The sequence below is a fragment of the Amblyomma americanum genome, chromosome 5 (genome assembly GCF_052857255.1).
Source record: "Amblyomma americanum isolate KBUSLIRL-KWMA chromosome 5, ASM5285725v1, whole genome shotgun sequence".
NCBI lineage: Eukaryota > Metazoa > Arthropoda > Arachnida > Ixodida > Ixodidae > Amblyomma > Amblyomma americanum.
Genome location: NC_135501.1, coordinates 127946243 through 127967397, shown reverse-complemented (window position 1 = coordinate 127967397; position 21155 = coordinate 127946243). Strand labels below are relative to the sequence as shown.

The following is a 21155-nucleotide window of genomic DNA, read 5'->3' as shown; positions in this document are numbered from 1 at the left end:
ACACACACTGTGCTATCGCGGATTAAAGGATAGACGAGAACTAGGTGTAGGATTCCTCATTAATAAGGATATAGCTGGCAACGTAGAGGAGCTCTACAGTATTAACGAGAGGGTAGCAGCCATAGCAATTAGGCTGAATAGGAAGTACAAGCTGAAAGTGGTGCAGGCCCACGCACCCACATCCAGCCATGATGACCAGACCGTTGAAATTTTCTATGAGGACGTAGAATCGGCAATGAATAAAGTAAAATCGCAGTACACTGTACTGATGGGCGACTTCAATGCGAAGGTGGGCAAGAAGCAGGCTGACGACCACGCGGTAGGTGACTATGGGATAGGCTCTAGAAATAGCAGGGGAAAGTTATTAGTCAAATTCGCGGATAGAAATAATTTACGGATCATGAATACCCTCTTCCGCAAACGAGAAAACAGGAAGTGGACCTGGAAGAGCCCCAATGGTGAAACTAAATATGAAATCGACCTCATACTATGCGCCAAACCTGGCATCATTCAGGATGTGGCCGTCCTCGGAAAGGTGCGTTGTAGCGACTGCAGAATGGTAAGGTCTAGAATAAGCTTAGACTTGAAGAGGGAACGGGGGGGGGGGGGGCGCTGCGAGCGCGCGACGTGAGCAGACGTGTGTCTCTTCGGCTCTGCCGATTTTCGGCTGGGGCCACGTCCCAAATCATTCTACCCCGGCAAAACTGGCGTCAAACGAGCCGGAAAACGAAGCGGAACACCTGGACTCCGAATTCATCCAGGTAGGCCGATTTTCTCTAAATTTACGGCCGTTTTCCGACCGACCACGTCGGCGCCGTCGTTAAGCCTAACGCCGTCGCCAACGCCTGGCCTGGTGGAATTGGCCCTCCGAGGACAAGATGGCGACTTCCGCGCAAGAAGTGCGCGGCTACGACCCTGAGGCGATGTTGTGGACCTCGGTGCCCACCACCGGAGATTCAAACTCGACGGTTACTCCCAAAATTCGGAGTCAAGCTTTGCTTCAAGCGGCTGCACGCCGCTCCCAAGACAAAGCCCAGATGGCGGCGTTCGGCGCCGCCCCGGCCGCCGGTTCGTCGGTCGGAAACGTGAACGCTCCCGCGACGCGCGCCACGGGAAGCAAGGACAAGGCGTTCTCGAAGTGGAAGCCGCGTCCAATGCCCAAACCGACACCTGAAGACTACGTCATAGTTTTAAAGCCCAGAGAAAGCGTTTCTCTTCACGAGGCGTTCACAGAAACCGGCTACGGCACTGCCATTTCAGCGTACATCGGGTTGAAACGGGCCCGCGCCATCTCCGTTCTACCCTCACGAGAGCAAAACCACATCATTGCGCATACCCCGGACATCGAGGCGGCCGACCAGCTTATCGGGGACTTCGCAGTAAATTCCGACAATGGGTCGATCCCGCTTCGGGGTTACCTAAGACAAGACGGCGGCAACATGTGCCACGGCGTGATCGTGGTCCGTAACTCGGACACCACGGAAACTCTTAAAGACCGAGTGTGCTGGCGCGCCGGCACCATCCTGGAAATCCGGAAGTTCGGGACATCCAACAAAGCACGCATTACTTTCGCGGGTAAGGAGAAGCCCCGTTACGTACATTATGACAACATGGTCGTCTCTGTGAGAAACTACTACAAAACTATCCCGGCGTGCGGCCAGTGTGGGGTCGTCGGGCATCGCTCTGATGCGTGTCCAAACCTGCGATCGAACACCTGTGGACTCTGCGGATTCCAAGCTCCGCTAGTGGAGGGGGTGCGGGCTCCTCACAACTGTGTTCCCCAGTGTTCTCTGTGCGGTGGCTCCCATGCCACCAACTCTCGTGACTGTGCAGCAAAATTCCGCACACCCAAGACGAAAAAAAAAACGGCGTCCAAGAAGAAAAGCCGCTATCTTGGGCCTCCCGGCGATCAGCATGGCCAGGAAATCTCCAACACCGAGAACCCACCTACCAAAGGTGCTGCAAAACAACCATCCAAGGTGTCGCCACCACACGGCAGACTGGCAAAACAGTCGACAGAAACGCGCGGTGATACCAGGGCCTGGGTCAACGCAGTCAAAAATGGCCACCAGGTGAGCGGTTCGGGTGGGGCTGCTTCTCTCTCCCCCCTTTCCACTCCCTTTCCAAGGGCGCATAGCGCCGAGCAAGATCAAATAGCAGCACTCAGGGCCCAAAATGAGATGCTGCTAAAGAAAATTAACGAATTGGAATCTAAAATCAACCAGTCTTCTTCTCCCCCCTCGCCTCCCGCGGCTGAGGTAATGGAGAGTGAGCTCGTGGTACCGAAGGCGGTAACAAGTTTGGAGGCCGCATTCGAGGCCCGCCTCGGGGCCACAGAGGCCCGATTCGCCGCTATAGAAAATCAAATTCGAATGATGGTAAACGCCATCTCCAAATTGCAAGAGACAATCCCCGCGATGATTGCCCAACAAATTGCGAATTCCTTGCGCTCCTCGCGCAGGCCCGGCGATCCCTTACCCGGCCGCCCTCACAAAACTTCTAGACGCACCTCCGAGGTAGCCGACGACGACAACTGCTCACTCTCTGGTATGGAGGATACCCCCCTTCCTGTGAGTGTTGGCTCCGGAGCAGTGTCAGTACAACCCCTCCTCAATCTAAATGACCATGGCGAGCAGCCCTAAGATCAGGCGCTCCCCAAGAACCAATTCGGCCACCCCCGTCCAAATTGTCCAGTGGAACTGTCGGGGCTTCCGTTCTCGCGCAAAGAGGGCGGATCTCCGACTTTACCTTTCAACTTTCGATTCTCTTCCCGCGGTGGTTGCCCTCCAGGAGCCAGGGAGTGGCGTCACCCTCACAAATTACATCCCCTTTCAGCAGGACCCCTCTTCCTGCGTCTGCGTGCATAAAAATTATACGGCTAATCTAGTTGACTTGGAACTTTACACAGAATATTCCTATGCGATGGTGACACTTCTTCCGCTCAAGAAACAAGATGCACCACTCCACGTACTCAACATATACTGTTCCCCCAAACTCAAAAATGTAACGTTCGCAGCACTCTTTAGCCGCGCTCTAAAGGCTGCGGGCAGGGACCCCCTGGTGATTGTGGGCGATTTCAACGCGCACAGTACACTATGGGGATACGTGCGTGAAGAGAAGCGGGGACGCAAGCTAGCGGAACTCGCATCCACGCTGGGCCTGACTCTTCACACTGACCCTGCATATCCAACGCGGCTGGGTAATTCCGTGACCCGGGATACATGTCCGGATCTCACCTTTACCAAAAACACTGTACACGCAGAATGGACCAACACCAAGGAAACCCTCGGTAGTGACCACTGCCTTATCAATACCACCGTAAGGACTAAACCATTGGCAAGACTCCACGCACAAGCTCGGCTTCCAGACTGAAATAAGTTCCGGCAAAACTACATCAATTCGGCGTCTATCCACGAACAAGGCTACCACGCGTGGGCACAAGGATTGGTTACACACCTTCGTTCGGTGGAAACACAAATTCAGCTCTCGGAGGCCACTCCGGAGGTGGACAACCACCTTCTGCACCTCTGGGAGGCACGACACAGCCTCGTCCGCAGATGGCGCCGCCAAAAACGTAACAGAAAGCTCAAAATTCGTATCGCCGAGCTCACCCAGCGAGCGGCAGAGTACGCGGCCCAACTCGCCGACTCGAACTGGGTAGACCGCTGCAACACGGCGGCCAGACAAATGTCGAGCCGGAGCACGTGGCGCCTTTTCCGCGCCCTAATTGACCCGACTCAAACCCGCGCCGAGACACAAAAACATCTCCAACGAGCTATTCATAGCTTCGATGGAAATATATCAAAATTAGCATGCAAACTGCGCGACCAGTATCTTTGCACTAAGCAGGACCCCGGAGGACCCGCGTTCTCGTATGCAGGTTCAGAGAACGCGAATCTGGATCAACCGTTCCAGTTGCATGACCTCAAGGCGGCCCTAGCTAAAATGAAACGAGGAACGGCACCGGGCAGGGACAAGATAACTGTGAAAATGCTTGCTAATCTTCCCGATCCCCACTACGAAACCCTCCTCGCTTTCATCAACTCGATCTGGCTTGGTGAGGCACCTCTACCAATTGAATGGAAGACCGCCCTGGTAACTTTCATTCCGAAAGCCGGCAAAGCCATAAACACAGACAACCTCCGCCCCATCTTCCTCACGTCTTGCGCGGGAAAGCTGATGGAGACCATGGTGTGGGATAGGCTGTCTGGGTTTCTGGAAAATGAACATACATTCGCAGACACCATGTTCGGTTTCCGCCCGCAGAGGTCCGCTCAAGATGTTCTGCTTCAACTCGACCGAGAAATTCTCAACCCTGTCGAATATCCCTTCAACGATAAGGCAGTACTCGCCCTTGACTTGAAGGGGGCTTTCGACAATGTTACACACGAAATCACCCTGCAACATCTCTCCCAAACGAACTGTGGACATAACACGTTTCAGTACATCAAGCAATTTCTCTCGGATCGACGAAGTTTCATCCGAATACAAGACGAAGAACACGGCCCATATAAACTGGGAACGAGAGGAACCCCACAGGGTGCGGTCCTCTCGCCATTACTTTTCAATCTGGCCATGATGAAACTCCCGGCTCAGCTGGCGAAGGTCGAAGGCATCCAGCACGCGCTGTACGCCGACGACATAACCATCTGGGCCAAACACGGATCGGTTGGAGACATTGAGGCCAACCTGCAGCAAGCGGCGGAGATCGTGGACGCTTACGCCCGCCGCTGCGGCCTTCAGTGCTCACCGTCCAAATCCGAATTTGTGCACATTCGCCCGTCGCTTCAGTGCGCCACCAAAATGGAACTATCTCTGGCCAGCGGCCCGATACCCGAACACGATGAGATTAGAGTACTTGGTCTCCTTATCCACAAACATCGACGGGCTGATACCACACTAGCAAAACTGCGCAAGGTGGGGGACCAGGTGGGCCGGATGGTCCGCCGGGTTTCCAACAAACGCGGGGGGTTACGGTGCAGAGACGCTTTGCGGCTGGCGCATGCATTAGTGACCAGTCGAGTCCTCTACTCGACTCCTTACCTCCACCTGCGCAAGTTTGATGAGAACGCCCTCGAAGTGATTCTCAGAAAGATGTACAAGCGTGCCCTCGATCTCCCGATCACCACATCCAACCAGCGTCTCATGGGCCTGGGGATGGTTAACACACTCGCGGATCTCCGAAAGGCGCACTTGACAAATCAATACACAAGGCTTTCAAAAACGCCTCGGGTCGCCGCCTATTAGCCCGACTACACATCCACCACCCAACACTTACGGAAGAGCGCGTACGCATTCCTGAAATCTGGAGATACGCCCTGCACGTCCGCCCTCTTCCGGCGAACATGACACGTGACGACCACAGTGGCAGGCGCCTTGCGCGGGCGGAGGCACTGGCCCGTCACTATGGGAACAAACATGGCATCTTCTACGTGGACGCCTCAGGCCCTCACCATGGGGGGTGGTACACGGCCGCAGTCGTCCACCAAAAAATCGTGGTGAATGGCCTAACGTTCCGAGCTCAAGACATAACACATGCGGAAGAAGTTGCCATCGCGTTAGCCGCCGCAGACCAGGAGTCGCGAGTGATCGTCACCGACTCGAGAGGGGCCTGCAGAAATATTAAACAGGGGTACATTCCTCTCTTTGCGCATCGCATCCTTCAAAACAGTAACTACCTCGGGGCCCCCGCGTCTCGAACGATTGTATGGGCTCCAGCTCATATGGGCCTCGAAGGCAATGAAACAGCAGACGCCGCCGCCCGCGCGCTCACTCTCCGGGCAACGCCTTCAGACCCTTTGGATACGGATCCCGAACCCAATCCGGCCCTCACTTTTCGAGAAATTACTGAATTATTCCAATTCGGCCATGCAATTTATCACAAGCCTTGTAAGGGCCTCACAAAGGTGGATGAACGCACACTCCTCCGCCTTTACACCAAAACGCTGCTGTGCCCGGCAGTTTTAAAACACTTTGATCCTGCCTGTACAGGAGAATGCCCAAACTGTGCGGAGAAGTCTTCGGACATCTTTCACATGGTGTGGGCATGCCAGTCAAACCCGAACCTCGCCCCCAAACCCAACCCCACCCGGGAGGACTGGGAGGCAGCCCTGCTCGGCTGCTCGGACCTAGCAAGCCAGAAGGCCCTGGTCCACCGCGCCCGAGTCGCGGCGGTCGCCAATGGGCTCCTGTAATGTGGAGCCCACCTAGAGATTGCGAGAGGTTGCTCCGGCTACCTCAAGTTTCCTCCCTGAAATAAAGTTTTTCACACACACACACAAGAGGGAACGGAAGAAGCTAGTGAAGAAGAAGACCATTAACGAGTTAGCCGTAAGAGGGAAAGCACAGGAGTTTAGCATAGCGCTGCAGAACAGATATTCGGCTTTAACTGAGGAAGACGATCTTGATGTTCATTCAATGCACGATAATCTGACATCAATAATTACGGAGTGCGCTGTAGAAGTAGGCGGTAGGACAGTTCGAAAGGATACCGGGAAGCAATCTCAGGTGACGAAAGATCTGATTAAGAAGCGCCAAAGCATGAGGGCGTCTAACCCTACCGATAGAATAGAACTAACGGAGCTATCAAATTTAATAAATAAGCGCAAGGTAGCCGACATAAGGAAGTTTAATATGGAGAGAATCGAGCATGCTCTAAAGAACGGAGGTAGCCTAAAGGAAGTGAAGAGGAAACTAGGCATAGGTAAAAACCAGATGTATGCATTAAGAGACAAGCAGGGCATTATCATTAGCAATATGGATAAGATAGTGAACGTAGCCGAAAAGTTCTACACAGGCCTGTACAGTAGCCAATGTAATCAGAGCGTTAATGAGAAAGACAGAAGTTCTCAGCAATGCGTCATGCCGCCAGTAACGAAAGATGAAGTAAAGAAAGCCTTAGAAGAAATGAAAAGGGGAAAAGCAGCTGGGGAGGATCAGGAAACAGCAGATCTGTTGAAGGACGGAGGGGACATCGTGCTAGAAAAACTAGCCACCCTGTATACGCAATGCCTTACGACCTCGACTGTACCAGAAGCTTGGAAGAATGCAAACATTATCTTAATTCATAAGAAGGGAGACGCCAAGGACTTGAAAAATTACAGGCCGATCAGCTTACTATCCGTTGCCTACAAAGTATTTACTAAGGTAATCGCTAATAGAGTCAGGGCAACGTTAGACGTTAATCAACCAAATGATCAGGCAGGCTTTCGTAAAGGATATTCCACAATAGATCATATTCACACTATCAATCAGGTGATAGAGAAATGCGCAGAATATAACCAACCTCAATATATAGCTTTGATTGATTACGAGAAAGCATTCGACTCATTGGAAACCTCAGCAGTCATACAGGCGTTGCGTAATCAAGGGGTAGAAGAGTCTTATGTCAAAATACTGGAAGATATATATAGCAACTGCACAGCTACTATAGTCCTCCATAAAGTCAGCAATAAAATTCCAATAAGGAAGGGAGTCAGGCAAGGAGACACGATCTCGCCAATGCTGTTCACCGCATGTTTACAGGAGGTATTTCGAGGCCTGAATTGGGAACAGTTGGGAATAAGAATAAATGGAGAATACCTAAATATTCTGCGATTTGCTGATGACATTACCTTGCTGAGTCACTCAGGAGGTGAACTGCAAATCATGATCAATGAGTTAGACAGGCAGAGCAGATCAGTGGGTCTAAAAATTAACATGCAGAAAACCAAGGTAATGTTCAACAGCCTAGCAAGGGGACAACAGTTCACAATTGGCAGCGAGAGCCTGGAAGTTGTGACGGAATACGTCTACTTAGGGCAGGTAGTGACAGCTGATCCGGATCTTGAGAGGGAGATAACGAGAAGGATAAGAATGGGGTGCAGCGCATATGGCAAATTCTCGCAGATCATGAGTGGCAGTTTACCAATTTCCCTCAAGAGGAAAGTGTACAACAGCATAATCTTACCGGTGCTCACCTACGGGGCAGAAACGCGGAGCCTAACGAAGAGTTCAGCTTAAGTGAAGGACAACGCAGCGAGCCATTGAAAGAAAAATGATAGGTGTAACGTTAAGAGACCGGAAGCGGGCAGAGTGGGTGAGGGAACAAACACGGGTTAATGACATCCTAGTCGAAATCAAGAGAAAGAAATGGGCTTGGGCAGGGCATGTAATGCGAAGGCAAGATGACCGTTGGTCCTTAAGGGTAACGGAGTGGATTCCAAGAGAAAGTAAGCGTAGCAGGGGGCGGCAGCAGGCTAGGTGGGCGGATGAGATTAAGAAGTTTGCAGGCAAAGGGTGGATGCAGCTGGCAAAGGATAGGGTTAATTGGAGAGACATGGGAGAGGCCTTTGCCCTGCAGTGGGTGTAGTAAGGCTGATGATGATGATGATGATGATGAGTTGTCGCTTTAGCTCTCCAGAGCTCCAGGATTTGACACTTGGTTTTGAGTATAAAATTAGTGCACAGTGTTGCTACAGAGACCTATTGAGAGACATGTACATTTTAGTGCTGTTAGATGATCCCCCAGGTTTCCTGGAAGAATGGACGTATATATGCAGTTATGTCAAGTACGCCCCACTGAAACGGGGTGGTTGCGGTGCAGGCGGTTGCAGGCCCTAGACTACTTTTCCTGTTTAATATCTGCCTTTAAACCTAGTCATCATCACGTACCGTGATCTGCCGGCTGCCAACAGCGAACACCGTCTAATCCAGAAGGAATATTTTCACCTGCAGTTGGGAGAAAACTATACACTCCACACATGAATATACGCCTATATGGGAGTAAAGTAAAAAGGGAGTGAGCTGTCCTCTAGCACACCCCAAAGGGAGTGCTCTTGAGTAACAGCTTACTCTCTCCTTTGCTCCTTCTGCTTGGAGTGTACAGTGCTGCAAGATGCTTCGCGAGCGTGTTTCTCCAATAAAGGCCTATTCGTACGCGCACTGCAAAATGTGATCTGAAAAATGGCTATTGCGTTCGCATCGACCGGAGCTGAAGGATGCAGCAAGCACTGAAAGTCTGTCTGGTTATTTTGGTGTTCAGCGCCACGCGGTAAATGGCGGTCGCGCAAAGTAAAAGCATTTTCTTAGGTTTTTCTTGACTTGTCTTTCAGGTGCGCATAAAAAGGCTGTTACGCTTTCTCAGCATAATTTGAGTTTATCTCTAGACTTGATTAACTAAGCCGTTCGGGACGATTGGGAAGCAGTGAGAACCTGTAACAGGACAAACAGGCTGCGTTTAGGCTGAAGCCGTAACGGGGGGCAATTCAAGGGTTACTACTGCTTACCAGGCCCGTTTAGTTTAGTTTTTCAAAGTTTACCGTAGTTACGAGAGTACTGCTTACACAGCTCGTGAAATACGTCTTGTGCACGATACGCAAAATCCGATCAAGGAGTGTAAATTGAGAAGATGACGTGAATGGTTAAAGGGAACGAAATGAAAGCGGTCCTGGCATAGAGGCGTGCCTCTGCGCGGCCTTGTCAAATTTCGGAGTCATGCTCTTTTGAAGTGTGAACGGAAGCTGTTACAGCTGCACCCTTTATTGATACACTTCGCCACTTTTGCTACAGGTGGCACTTCAAACCGTTTAGATTGCAGAACCACATTGTGTCAGCTTTGGGCCAATTGCATCGGGCGGCGATTTCTTAAGCTGATTGATTGGCACTAAACTGAGAGTTTGTGGCATATCTTGGGCGACATAATGATGCAGACGAAGTGCCTTTGGGTTCTTCCACCGAGTATCCAGCCCTGCTTAACATTTTTTTTTCATGAAAACCTGACACTTCTTGCATATACTATTTGTATTTATTTTCCAGATTTTCCGGAAAGAGAAAGAAGAGCCCACTGAAAGTTGCTTGGTATCATGAAGGTCATTTTCACATATACTTATCGCGGTTCGTCCTCTATATTGTTGCAAGATGTTTGTGTTTAGTGCGATTCAATAAAAAAATATTAAGTTTAGCATTCGGCACGACTCAGTTAAGTGTCTTCAGCTGGGTTATGTAAACATATGAAAGTTTTGTTTATTAAGTACGGACAGAAATCATTAACGTCGATGCGGTTTGATTTATCTGTAACGCCAATATGAATGCTAGAAGGGTTGGTGGGCTGTAGGTATCGTGTTTCATATTGTTTGCACACTTATGTTCACCGTACACTGGCAGACAAATAATGTTTCAACCTGATTTTCTCTCACTTGCGTTTCTAATGCTTACTTCGTACCATACCCAACAATTCTAAACAACAGCATTTTTGAGCTGGAAACGGTTTATGAACACAGTTTTTTTCACATAACGTAAGATTTTACTATAACAATCAATGCACCCGCAAATTACGCGACGGCAGTCTTGCGGTTTTTTTCTATTAGTATTTTTGCTATTATCAAAAGCGTTCCCCCAGTGGTTTACTATGGCAGAAATAACTGTTCGATTCGAGCGGTGTAAACACTTTAAAAGACAAATTTTGCTATATATCAGAAGAACGGAGCATTACTTTCATTATTTTCATAAGAGCATCTTACAATTTTTCGATTTTCAAAATTTTTGTCTGGAAGTGCTGGACATGGCAGGAAATCCGGACAAACTCACAGCAGAGTGCTTAAAAACTGAGTTAGGAAATTTTTGAGCAGAAGTTGAGCTCTCGAAGCAGAGTTTGTCTTTTTTTTAATATTTCGGGAATTCTGGACGCGCGCAATTTTTCAGCAAGAAGTTGTTTATGCACACAACTTTTTCGCATATCGTAAGATTGCAGCATAGAAATCCGTATATCCGCGGATCTTTCCTCGGGACACTTGTAGTTTTCTAGTATTTGCTGTCAAAAACGAAATCTGTTAATTTTCTGTGACAGTCTTGAATACTCGGTCCGAGCACAGGACAAAATTTAAAAGCAAGATTTTGGTACTCGCCGGAGGGTTAGACCATTCCCATTATTATGTTGACAACAGTATCTTATAATATTGCACTGTTGCTTCACAGTTAAAAGTAATGTACAGGAAAGCTCGACTCGTATTTCGTAGAAATCGTAACAGAATAGATTGCGCGGGAGCCAAAAGAAACGAGGGGAGACAGCCAGCCAGATGGATGGCGGGTGAGATGAGGAAGTATGAGGTGATAGGGCTGACGCTGATCACGCAAACAGGCTAAAAAGGTGCGGTGTCTTGCAGTGAACGTAGCTAGGGGATTATACACGATGGTGACGAATTTTAAGCGCCCTCCTTCTTGCAAAATGGCGCCAAAAATACACGGTAGACAGAGAAGAGGACACGGGACACACTCGTGCTAAGTGCCTTTAAGCGCCGCTCAGTCATGTTGTTGGTCTGCATGCACGTGCTCATGTCCGATACTCTTGGATAAAAATTTTGAATACAGAAAAAAACTGTAAGGTACTGTTTTGCAAATATTGAAGGCAATGGTCGATTCCTCCAGAGCGACACGATATTTCTTTTGAAGTTTTTCCATCGCTCGCATGGAGCAGTTAAAACTTCATTAGAAAACCAATTAAAACGTTAATAGAAAAAAATGCCCGCCTGCCGACGGAAAACCTGTGGATATATTGCTTGTTATAGTAAAACCTTATAATATATAAAAAAATATTGCGTTCATAAACTCGTTTCAATTCAAAAATGCTTTTGCCCACAATTGTTGGGTATAATTGATTCAGCTTACAGAGCGAGTAACTCTGTCGAGGTTTTGTGTAACAAACATCCCACGGCGGCCTCCAGAAATCGCAAATTTCTCTTCGCTGATATAACTTGATGCCTGCACGTACCGGCATGGTATAATCTTTTATCGCGTGTGCTTCTCGAAACAACGCAAAATGAGCTGATAGGCCGATCCGAAAAAGACACACTATGGTTGCTGTTTCTTGTTTTCGGCGCCTTGAGAAAGCAGAACAAAGCCTTGCACAGGAGTGCTTGTAGCGTTATGGTCTAGATAGAGACAGTAAATTTATTGAAGAGCCCAGAATAACCGCTCAGTATATCCTGTGCCTTGTTGTCAAAGGCGAGCTGCAGCCAGGCACTCCAGGAGGGGATGAAGAAGAGTTAGTGGTTGTCGTAGTTTGGTATTGATGGCGCATCTGCAACTAAGACCCTAATGCGCCAGACACAAGATGGTATGAGTGTGTCATAAAAGTTAGGGTGAAAAATAAGACCTTAAAAGTGAGCTAAAAGCAACGGGTGCTTAAAATGTAATTAAAGTAAGTGAAGGATGTCAGTGTATTTAAGGTACTAGTTAAAAGATTGTTTAAATGGATTAAGTGACTCGTCGCCAACTAGAGAGATAAAGAGTAGGGGGAAGGGTGGGATGTTAACCAGAAAGGCTTCCGGTTGGTTACCCTGCACTGAGGAAGGGAATGAGGGATTAAGAAGAGAAGAGAGAAGGAACGGGAAACACAGTCACAATCTATCAATCAAGGCAGTCATTCGCAAAAAACAAAACAGTGCCTTGTAAACCTTGATGGCAGTCGACTGTTGTGGCCACGGACCGAGGATCTTGTCGTCTGTGAAAGGGCGAGGATCAACGCGGTCCAGAGCACTACGCAGCCTACGTCTTTACGTTCACAAAGCCAGGGCACTCAAACGGGTGATGACTCATTGTCTGTTCGCAGACACAGCTTTCACCAGAATGGCTGTCAGCCATACCGATCCGGAAAGCATATCGATATGTGATGGCAACGCCGAGCCATAGACGGCACAGCAACGTTGCTTCGCGACGCGCTGTCACATAGAAGACGGGGGTGCAGTCCGGGGTCTAATGCCCTGAGGCGACGGTTGCAGAACTCTCCCGTGCTCCACGTTGAAAGTGTGAGCTCCAGCACAAAAGAACGAAGCCGACACGCTGCGTCAGCTCTCGTTACAGAAATATTGAAAGGGATCTCGTCGTTGTGTCCAGAACGGGCAGCCTCGTCTGCCTGCTGATTTCCTTTAATACCGCAGTGTCCTGGCAGTGACTGGAAAATCATGGCATGTCTATTAAATGTGTCGCCGTGGTACAGCTTGCGGAATTGTGCAACCAATTGTTCGTGCGACCCGCTGCGCAGCGCAGCTTGCAGGCCTTGAAGGGGTGCTTTAGAGTCGGTGAAAACCGTCCAGTCATATGGTGACTGATGAACTGAGCTGCGACTCGTAGGGCAGCTAGTTCTACACCAGATGGAGAGGTGTGATAGGTACTCCTCACCTTCATTAAGATAGACCTGGCTAGTATCACCACAGATCCAACAGAACTTGCTGAGGTTACTGAGCCATCTCTGCATACATGTATGCGGTGACTACGGTTAAAATGCAGATGATCTGACGTCATTTGTTTCAGAGCACACAATGATAAACCAGATTTCTTAGTAATTCTAGGAATGGAGAGGTGTGCCCGAGGTTCATGCAGACTCCATATGGATGAGCACGGTCTTGAAGCAAGGGTTAACTGCGAAGGAATATAGGCACGACGAGCTTCAATTACTTTTGCAAATGTAGTATGTTGTCTTAGCACTGGAAGAGCTTCAAAATGATGACTCGGAACTCGTGTGAGGTGTCGAATGTGCGTTCTCATTGTTTCAACAGCAATGTATGTAGTAACATGATGCTCCCCAGCGAAAAGAACAGTGGCTGCTGTTGAGGCACATTTAGGCACTCAAAGGCAGATTCGTAGTACTTGTGCTTGTACACTTCTAAGTGTCTAGATGTTCGTCTTTCTAATATTGCTTAAGATGGGAAAGCTGTACCGCATGTAGCCAAGCAACAGCGAACGGCGCAGTTGAAGCATTGAGTGCACAGATGCACCCGAGGACTTTCCCCCTGAGGAAGGAGAGAATACTAACAATCACTGTCAGTCTCTTCCTCGTGTCGTAGAGAGGGAGACTCCACGAGCAGTTCCTGTCGATTACAATGCCAAGGAAGCGATGGTTTCTCTCATAGGGAATGGCGTTGGCATTATTATATGCGGGGTAACTTGTCATTTTTTTGCATGGGAATGCCACGAGTGAACATTTTTCAGTCGAAATATTTAGGTCCTGCTGATGAAGGTAAAACATCAGTGTCGTTGCCGCTTTTTGAAGTCTCGCACGAACTTGGAGACGGGTCACACCAAATGCCTAAATACAGATATCATCGGTATATATGGAGATCTGAACATATTGTGGCATTGAGTCAACCAGGCCGATGAGAACAAAGTTGTAGAGTTGGCCGCAGCACTCCACCCTGGGGGACTCTGCGCGAATTTAGATGTAAGGAGGCTGGTCCGTCCTCAGTCTCGACAAAGCACGACCTCTATGCCAAATAGCTTCGCATCCAGCTTAACATGCGGCCTCCAATCTCAGCAGCTTCTAATGCGTCAAAAATGGCCTGACGTGTTACGTTGTCATAGGCGCCCTTGATGTAAAAAAACGCCGCCACGATCAATCTTCAAATTTTTTTTTTGTGCTGCACGAATGTTACCAGGTCAACTATCTGCCGATAGAAGAGCTGCCACGTCGAAACCTAGACATATATCCTATGTAGATTTGGTATCGCTGCGGGTACCATAACACGCGTGTTAACAACATTATTTCCATGACTTTCCCCACACAGCTGGAGAGTGCAATTGGATGGTATGCTGAAATGCCGAGTGGTGATTTTCCTTGTTTAAAAAGTGGAACCAGACGACTGGTATTCCACTCATTAGTAACTATGCCGTCACACCATGACTTGTGTGTATCCAAAAGAACCAGTCGAGCCTCTTGGCCAAGGTTTGCAAGTGCGGAGTGTGTCACACCATAGGGCCCCGGCGATGATGACCTTCTGCAACAAGCAAGCACAGCGTCAAGTTCCTCCATGGAGAACAGGTGATCTATTTGTGAATCCCGCGAGGGAAGAACATCATTTCAGTGTTGTGAATGGGTTTAGTTGGCGTGTTACCCTTGCCTAAACCTGTTCGGCTACCGCAACTTCGCTGCGTTTTTGACGTGCGAAGGCTACTTATTGCATTCTAAACGTGCGACAAAGGCTTCCGTGGGTCAAGTGTCTCGCAAAATGACCTACAACGTTGTGTCTGCAGGGCTTGATATCTTTGCTGAATTTTCTTCTGTAGGCGTCTTGCATCTCTGAGGTCTAAACGCGACTTTGTGCGTCGGTACCTGCGCTCTTCCCTGCGCCGTAGTGCCCGCAGTCATTGTAATTCGATATGAAAGCCGGTGTACTTTGCGATAAGGTTATAGCAGCACGTTGCGTTCTCCATGGCCTCCATAATTTTTTGTTGAAGACCTGTCGAGAATCCTTTGATGCAAGCATCCTCCATACGTGCTTTAAGAGCTTTCCAATCAATGCGCCGCATACGTGTGGCTGAACAGGACGTAGAATGGCCAGTAATAACTAGGTAGGTTTGGTTATGGTTGCTGCCATGGGTGTCGATCTGCATCCGAAAAGCATCGGACATTGTTGGTAAGGCATCGCGAAATAAAGCCAAATCGAGGCAGCTGCAATAGATCACCCCTCGAATATACGTCGGGGTTGGGTTATTAAGGGATTGGAGGCCATAGTCAGAGGCGAAGGACACGAGTTTCCTTCCACTAAGGTTTATCCTGACGCCTCCCCACACGGTGTCGTGAGCATTGAAGTCACTATAATCAACACCCTCTAAATACTTTCTTCAGGCCTCTCCAGGCCCTCCTTTCCACACGCGCTACGTCACGCCAAGTGTCCGGTCAGGCTGCTCACCAAGCGCGGCTCCGCTTTCTTGTGTGGCGTGCGTACCTGTGCTAGCGCACGAATGGGAAACTGATTGCCTGCCGTGTAGCGAGTGCAACTTCGTGAAACATGGGCCGGTGCTGTGTTCCCGGGTGCCGCGGGAACTACCAGAATGGTCCCAAAGTACGTGTTTATTGCTTCCCAAGAGACGAAGTACGAAGAAAAGCCTGGTTGCGAGCCATTCCACGGAAGGATTTCACACCTACAGAGCATTCGAGGGTAAGACTCTGAAATATTGCTTAATAGGCGCTGGTAATTATCTTAGTTGTGAGCTGTCGCTCCCGGAAAGGCATGCTGTCTTTGTAGGCAATGATATCACTTCTTACACTTATGTATGAATTGTCCAGGAAGCATTTAGTTCTGTGGATGTGCATAAGGCTTGTGTAAAAGCTGTGTAAATATGTAAAAGCTGTTCACTATTCAGACTCTTTTTACTTAGTGTTTTAGGCAATGGAGAGTCATGGCGAATGGCCTTGCTTCATTTTCTCGTGCAGGTGTGTGAACTGCACTTCCACGCAGGCGACTTCATTACGACGTTGTCACACCAAGATGAACTGACAGGGAAAATAATAGAGGTGAAGCGTGACAGGCTACAGTTGAAGATTGATGCTGCGCCTTCTGTTTTTCCAAACTGCCCAAAATACTTGTCCTCAACGCCTGGACGGAGTGAATCGCCAGAGACGAAAAAAGCAAGAAGGGAAAACGCTGCTTTGCAGGAGGCTATGAGGAAGTCACTTCAGTCTAATGAGCTTGAACAGAAAAGAAACAAAGTTTCATCTTACGAGGAGTTCAAATCTAAGTTGCCTGGAATCTGCAACACGAAATTCTGGACCGTTTCTGTCGATGAGCAATGCGTTAGGTTCCTTCTCATCGAGAATGATCCTTCACCTAATGTGAAATGCGCCTTGGTAGTTCTCCCTGATCTGTCACTTTCTGTTTTCTTGAATGGAGTGAAGCTTCTGTCGCTTCCTTCAGGCAGGATTCTGCCAGCTCAAGTATGCGACACCTCCAGCCTGTCCTTGCTGCTAGAAGAACTCGAGATAGGCTTGCATAATATACCTGAGGTGACGAAAGAGTCGAAACATACTAAAGTATTGCAGTTTGTCGGTTCACTGCTTGCAGACCTCATTGAGGACAGTGATACGACGAAAGAACAGTCTTCTTTGCTGAAATTTCTGGTTGAGCAGATAGAGCTTCTCCTCGCGAAACAGCATGTGTATAGCGCAGAGCTGCTGGTATTCGCCAGTATTTTGAATTCAATTTCTCCTCACGCATATCACTTCACAAGAGCTGCATCAAGAATCATTCTGCCCCATCCTTCCACACTGCGCCGTGTTTGCTCAAATTACAAAGCTGACCCTCTTGTGGAGCAAAATCAACCGCACTGTCTCTCCTACATCCGAGAACGAGTCAAATCAATGAAAGACCACGAGAAGACAGTGACCCTGATGATCGATGAGATCCACATAAAACCATACTTCGACTACAAAGGGGGCACAATAGTAGGATCGTCGGTTCATTCAACGGAACCAGCAACAACAGCCCATGTGTTCATGGTACAATCACTCCTTTCTGCAAACAAGGACGTCATTCACATATTACCTGTGAGCAAACTGAGCGCAGAAATTTTGCACGAGCATGCTAAGAACATAATCATTAATGTTGAGAAAATGGGGCTCAAAATTATCGCTGTGATAACGGACAACAATGCTCTGAACCGCAAGATGATGTCGTTATTTGCTACAAGTCCTCAGGTGAGCATTGTCTATCCCCATCCAGCCGATAACGCTCGCCCTCTTTTCTACGTGGTCGATCCTGTGCATCTCTTGAAGTGCATTAGGAACAATTGGATTAACCAGAAAAACCCTGGAACATGCCTCTATTTCCCTGAAATGGACTTGAGTGGAGCAATGCCCGAAGGGCCTCCTCGTATGAAAGCTGCTTCTTTCGCAGCTGTGCGGCAGCTTTATTCTTCAGAGAAGACGTCGCTTGTGAAGGCTGCTTACAGACTGAACGCAAAAGCCGTGAATCCAACCTCAATGGAGCGGCAAAATGTAAAGCTCGCTCTCGACGTCATTAATCAGTTTGTTTCAAATGCCCTCAGGACACATGGTTCCGCGTTCAAGATTCCTCAAGCTGAGTCGACTGCTCTTTTCATTGACGTTATCCTCACATGGTGGCAAATAGTCAATGTTAAGACCCCTTGCAAAGGCCAGAGGCTAAGGGACAGCATGCAAGACCCTGTAAGGTCTGTTGATGACACACAGTTAGCTTTCCTGAGCGGCGTTGTGGACTGGTTGGACGCTTGGGCAAGAATAAACATCACCAGTGGCTCGCTGACGAAAGAGACTCACAGTGCTTTGCGACTGACATGCTATTCTCTGGTAGAACTCTCGCGCTACTGCTTAGAAGAACTTCACTTCAAGTACGTACTGCTGGGCAAATTTCAGACGGATGCGCTAGAAGACCGGTTCGGCCGTTACCGCCAGCTGGCAGGATCACAGTACCACATTTCCGTGCGTCAGCTCTACGAATGTGAGAAGAAGCTTCGTCTTCAAAAACTTTTGACATTTCCACGCGAGGAAACAGAGTTTGAAGACGTAAGTGAGGATCTTGTCCCATGCAACTTTTCTGTGGCTGTCAGCGACGACGATATTACACACGCCCACTCTGACATGGATGCTATTGTCTACATTGCAGGATACGCTGCTCATGCTGCTTTAAAGAAGCTTTCATGTTCTGCTTGCTTCAGCACATTGGTGATTGAAAATCGAGAGATCGAAGCGGAAAATACTGCCATGATAGCTAACCTGTCGAGAGGAGGGCTGAAGTTTCCCCAGCCATGCACAGTTCACATGGTACTGATGACTAAACTAGTTGCAGAGAAGTTGTCTTTTGGAGCAACCGCGGAAGATTTTCTCTCCTGTAGAAATCAACGTGGTGTCGTGATTTCACAGACGATTTCCCTCCTGGACGAACACGACATTGAGACATGTGAAAATGGCCACACTGCACAAACTCTCCTGCGCTTGGTAGTACGCGTTGCAACCAACGTTGTTCTAAACAACTTTTGCAAACTAAGAAATGATGCCATACAAGACAATGCGCAGCAGAAGGCCGCAGCCCGGAAAGCAGCAACGCTTAAGAAGTAAGTTTTATTCCCAAGCAATAAAAATGCTTTGCGCACACTTCATTGCTGGTGTCTCGTCGTTTTTTATTGTAAGGGTCAGATTAGCTGTACAAATACTCAACAGCGCAACATTATTGTGAGTGTCATTATTGCTGTGTGTGAAAGCTTTAAGCAAAACACAATACAGAATAAAACTAACACAATGCGCAGTAGACGGTGTTTTTTTTTTCAATGTTCACGAACTTCTACTTTAACAACTAGATATACGCATGTGCGGTCTGTGCGGATGGATTTTACCGCACGGCAGACATCATGTACGTGATAGAACCTAATAATTAGATGATTAATTGAAATTAACTAATCAATTTTTTATTATAATGACCAATAATGCGAAATTGGCGGCCGTATGCTAAATTGTTTATTATAAAAAACTGTATTAGCAGCTCGAACTTTCTTGACAATAAGGTGTTCTGCAATAAAAAAAATATATAAAGCAGATAAAATGATAGCCTAAGGCGCGCACAAACTAGCGAATTTCTTTTCTGCAGCAACGACAAAAATGAAAATGAAGGAATCACTTATAAGGCAGCTACGTACGGCAGTACCCGAATAGTGCAGACGGGCGCGGCGCGCTGAAATCGCGGAGCGCGGGGCCTGCACGGTCCCTTGGCGTGACGTCACGCGGCCGGTGGAGAGGCCTTAGCATTGAGAGGGTGTTGCTATAATGACCCATGGACCGGAGGTGGCTCGCATCAAATCACTCTCTTTTGTTGTCAAAGCGGCTTGGCGGCGCCATGTACACAACCACCAGCGTAAACTTGAAGTGACGGCGCTTCACTGTGAGGCAAATGTACTGGTTGCCGAAGAATGGTGAGTTGGGCGAGTTGGATGTAGTTCATTTTGGCGGTAAATTCAACGCGGAGGGACGAAGGACACAGAAAGAGGACAAAACAAGCGCTGTCTCGCAACTAAGTTTTATTAAGTAGTAACGCAAATAGAAAACGCAAATAGAAGAAGAAAACCGTCGCAATTCCGTATATCTATCGCATGTCGCACAACCTTGGGAATGTTGGGAGGAGGTTTAAAGTGGGCGTCGTATGCAGAGCACCGTTCAAAGCGCAACGACTTTGTGCCATGACAAAAAGTAGAGTAGAAAGGCGGGGCAACGTCAGCTCGTTCGTATGCGCAGTACGTCACCGCTCCCTATTTTTTGGGTTGTGTTTGCGGCATTGTGTACGAGATTCCGCTGTGATGCAAAGAAGTGTATATTGGACAAACCGGGCGATGCCTGAACGTTCGGCTCATGAAACATAACCTTTCTTCAGGCACCGTTCGTTGAAGCATCGCTCAACACTGTGCAGAGTGCACCAAGAAAAATAAAAAGGTATGCAAAGCTGTTTTCAGAGAAGCCACCGTGTTGTACCGGCATCGCGACCAGCGCACTCGGGAGATTATAGAGGCGTATTTTATTGAAAAGAAAAAGATGTCTGTGTTAGCACCCCCTCGGTCACGTTATTTGAAGGAGCGATATGATTTTTAGATGCCTCGTGACGTGTCACCGTTTTGATCTGTGGCGCAGTGTATTTCGTTTTTGAACTTTGGAGGTGATAGTGCCCTCTACGTTATCTTTGTACTACGTGCCTATCGCACCTATGCCTTTCTTCTGTATGTATATATTTGCGTTCCTTCTTAATAAAACTTGGTTGCGAGACAGCGCTTGTTTTGTCCCCTTTCTGTGTCCTTCGTCCCTCCGCGCTGAATTTACCGCCAAAATGTACTGGTTGTCGTTGTGTGAGGGATCCAAATGGAGCCATGTAATTTCACGTCGAAAGTAGACGATGACTTTGCTGGTTCTGTTGCGCGTGGGTACAGTGAACTAGAATACCTTTTATAGTTCACTGCACGCGTGGGGGAAGCAATGATTCATAACCGTAAAATGTTCGGTAGATTCGGTTCACAGTTAAATAGAATGGGGAAGCGGTTTTCATAAACATAGGGCCGAATATCTGAAATACTAGACTGGAGTCCGCGGGCATTCCATTGAAAATTAAAAGCTTGCTTGACTTTCTTCGCAAAAGATAGTTCCGGGGGATCCACGGTGTCTTCTACTGTAGAGCTGCAAGAAGTGTACGTAGACGAGTCCAGTACTTGCAATGCGTTGTTTGCTGCTGGTGTGCGCAAGCTGGGAAGCAGAGCACGCATGACATTCATCAGTGACGCGAGCATTGAATCACTTGCATATCTTGGCCATGGTCCTAATCGTGCCTTTTGCCTGGATCAGTCGTTGGTGTTGCAGATATAGGGTGTGGCAACGTATCGGACGCAGTGTGTGC

The 21155-nt window shown here is 48.3% G+C and overlaps 1 protein-coding gene across 1 annotated transcript in view; it reads left to right on the top strand.

The window, feature by feature from the left end:
* The first annotated feature begins 878 nt into the window (after positions 1 to 878).
* Positions 879 to 21155, top strand: part of LOC144134174 (uncharacterized) — a 39274-nt gene continuing 18997 nt past the window's right edge. Inside the window, exon 1 of the mRNA XM_077667136.1 lies at positions 879 to 2547. Within this exon, the coding sequence (XP_077523262.1) occupies positions 879 to 2547 (1669 nt within the window). The remainder of the gene's footprint in view (positions 2548 to 21155) is intronic.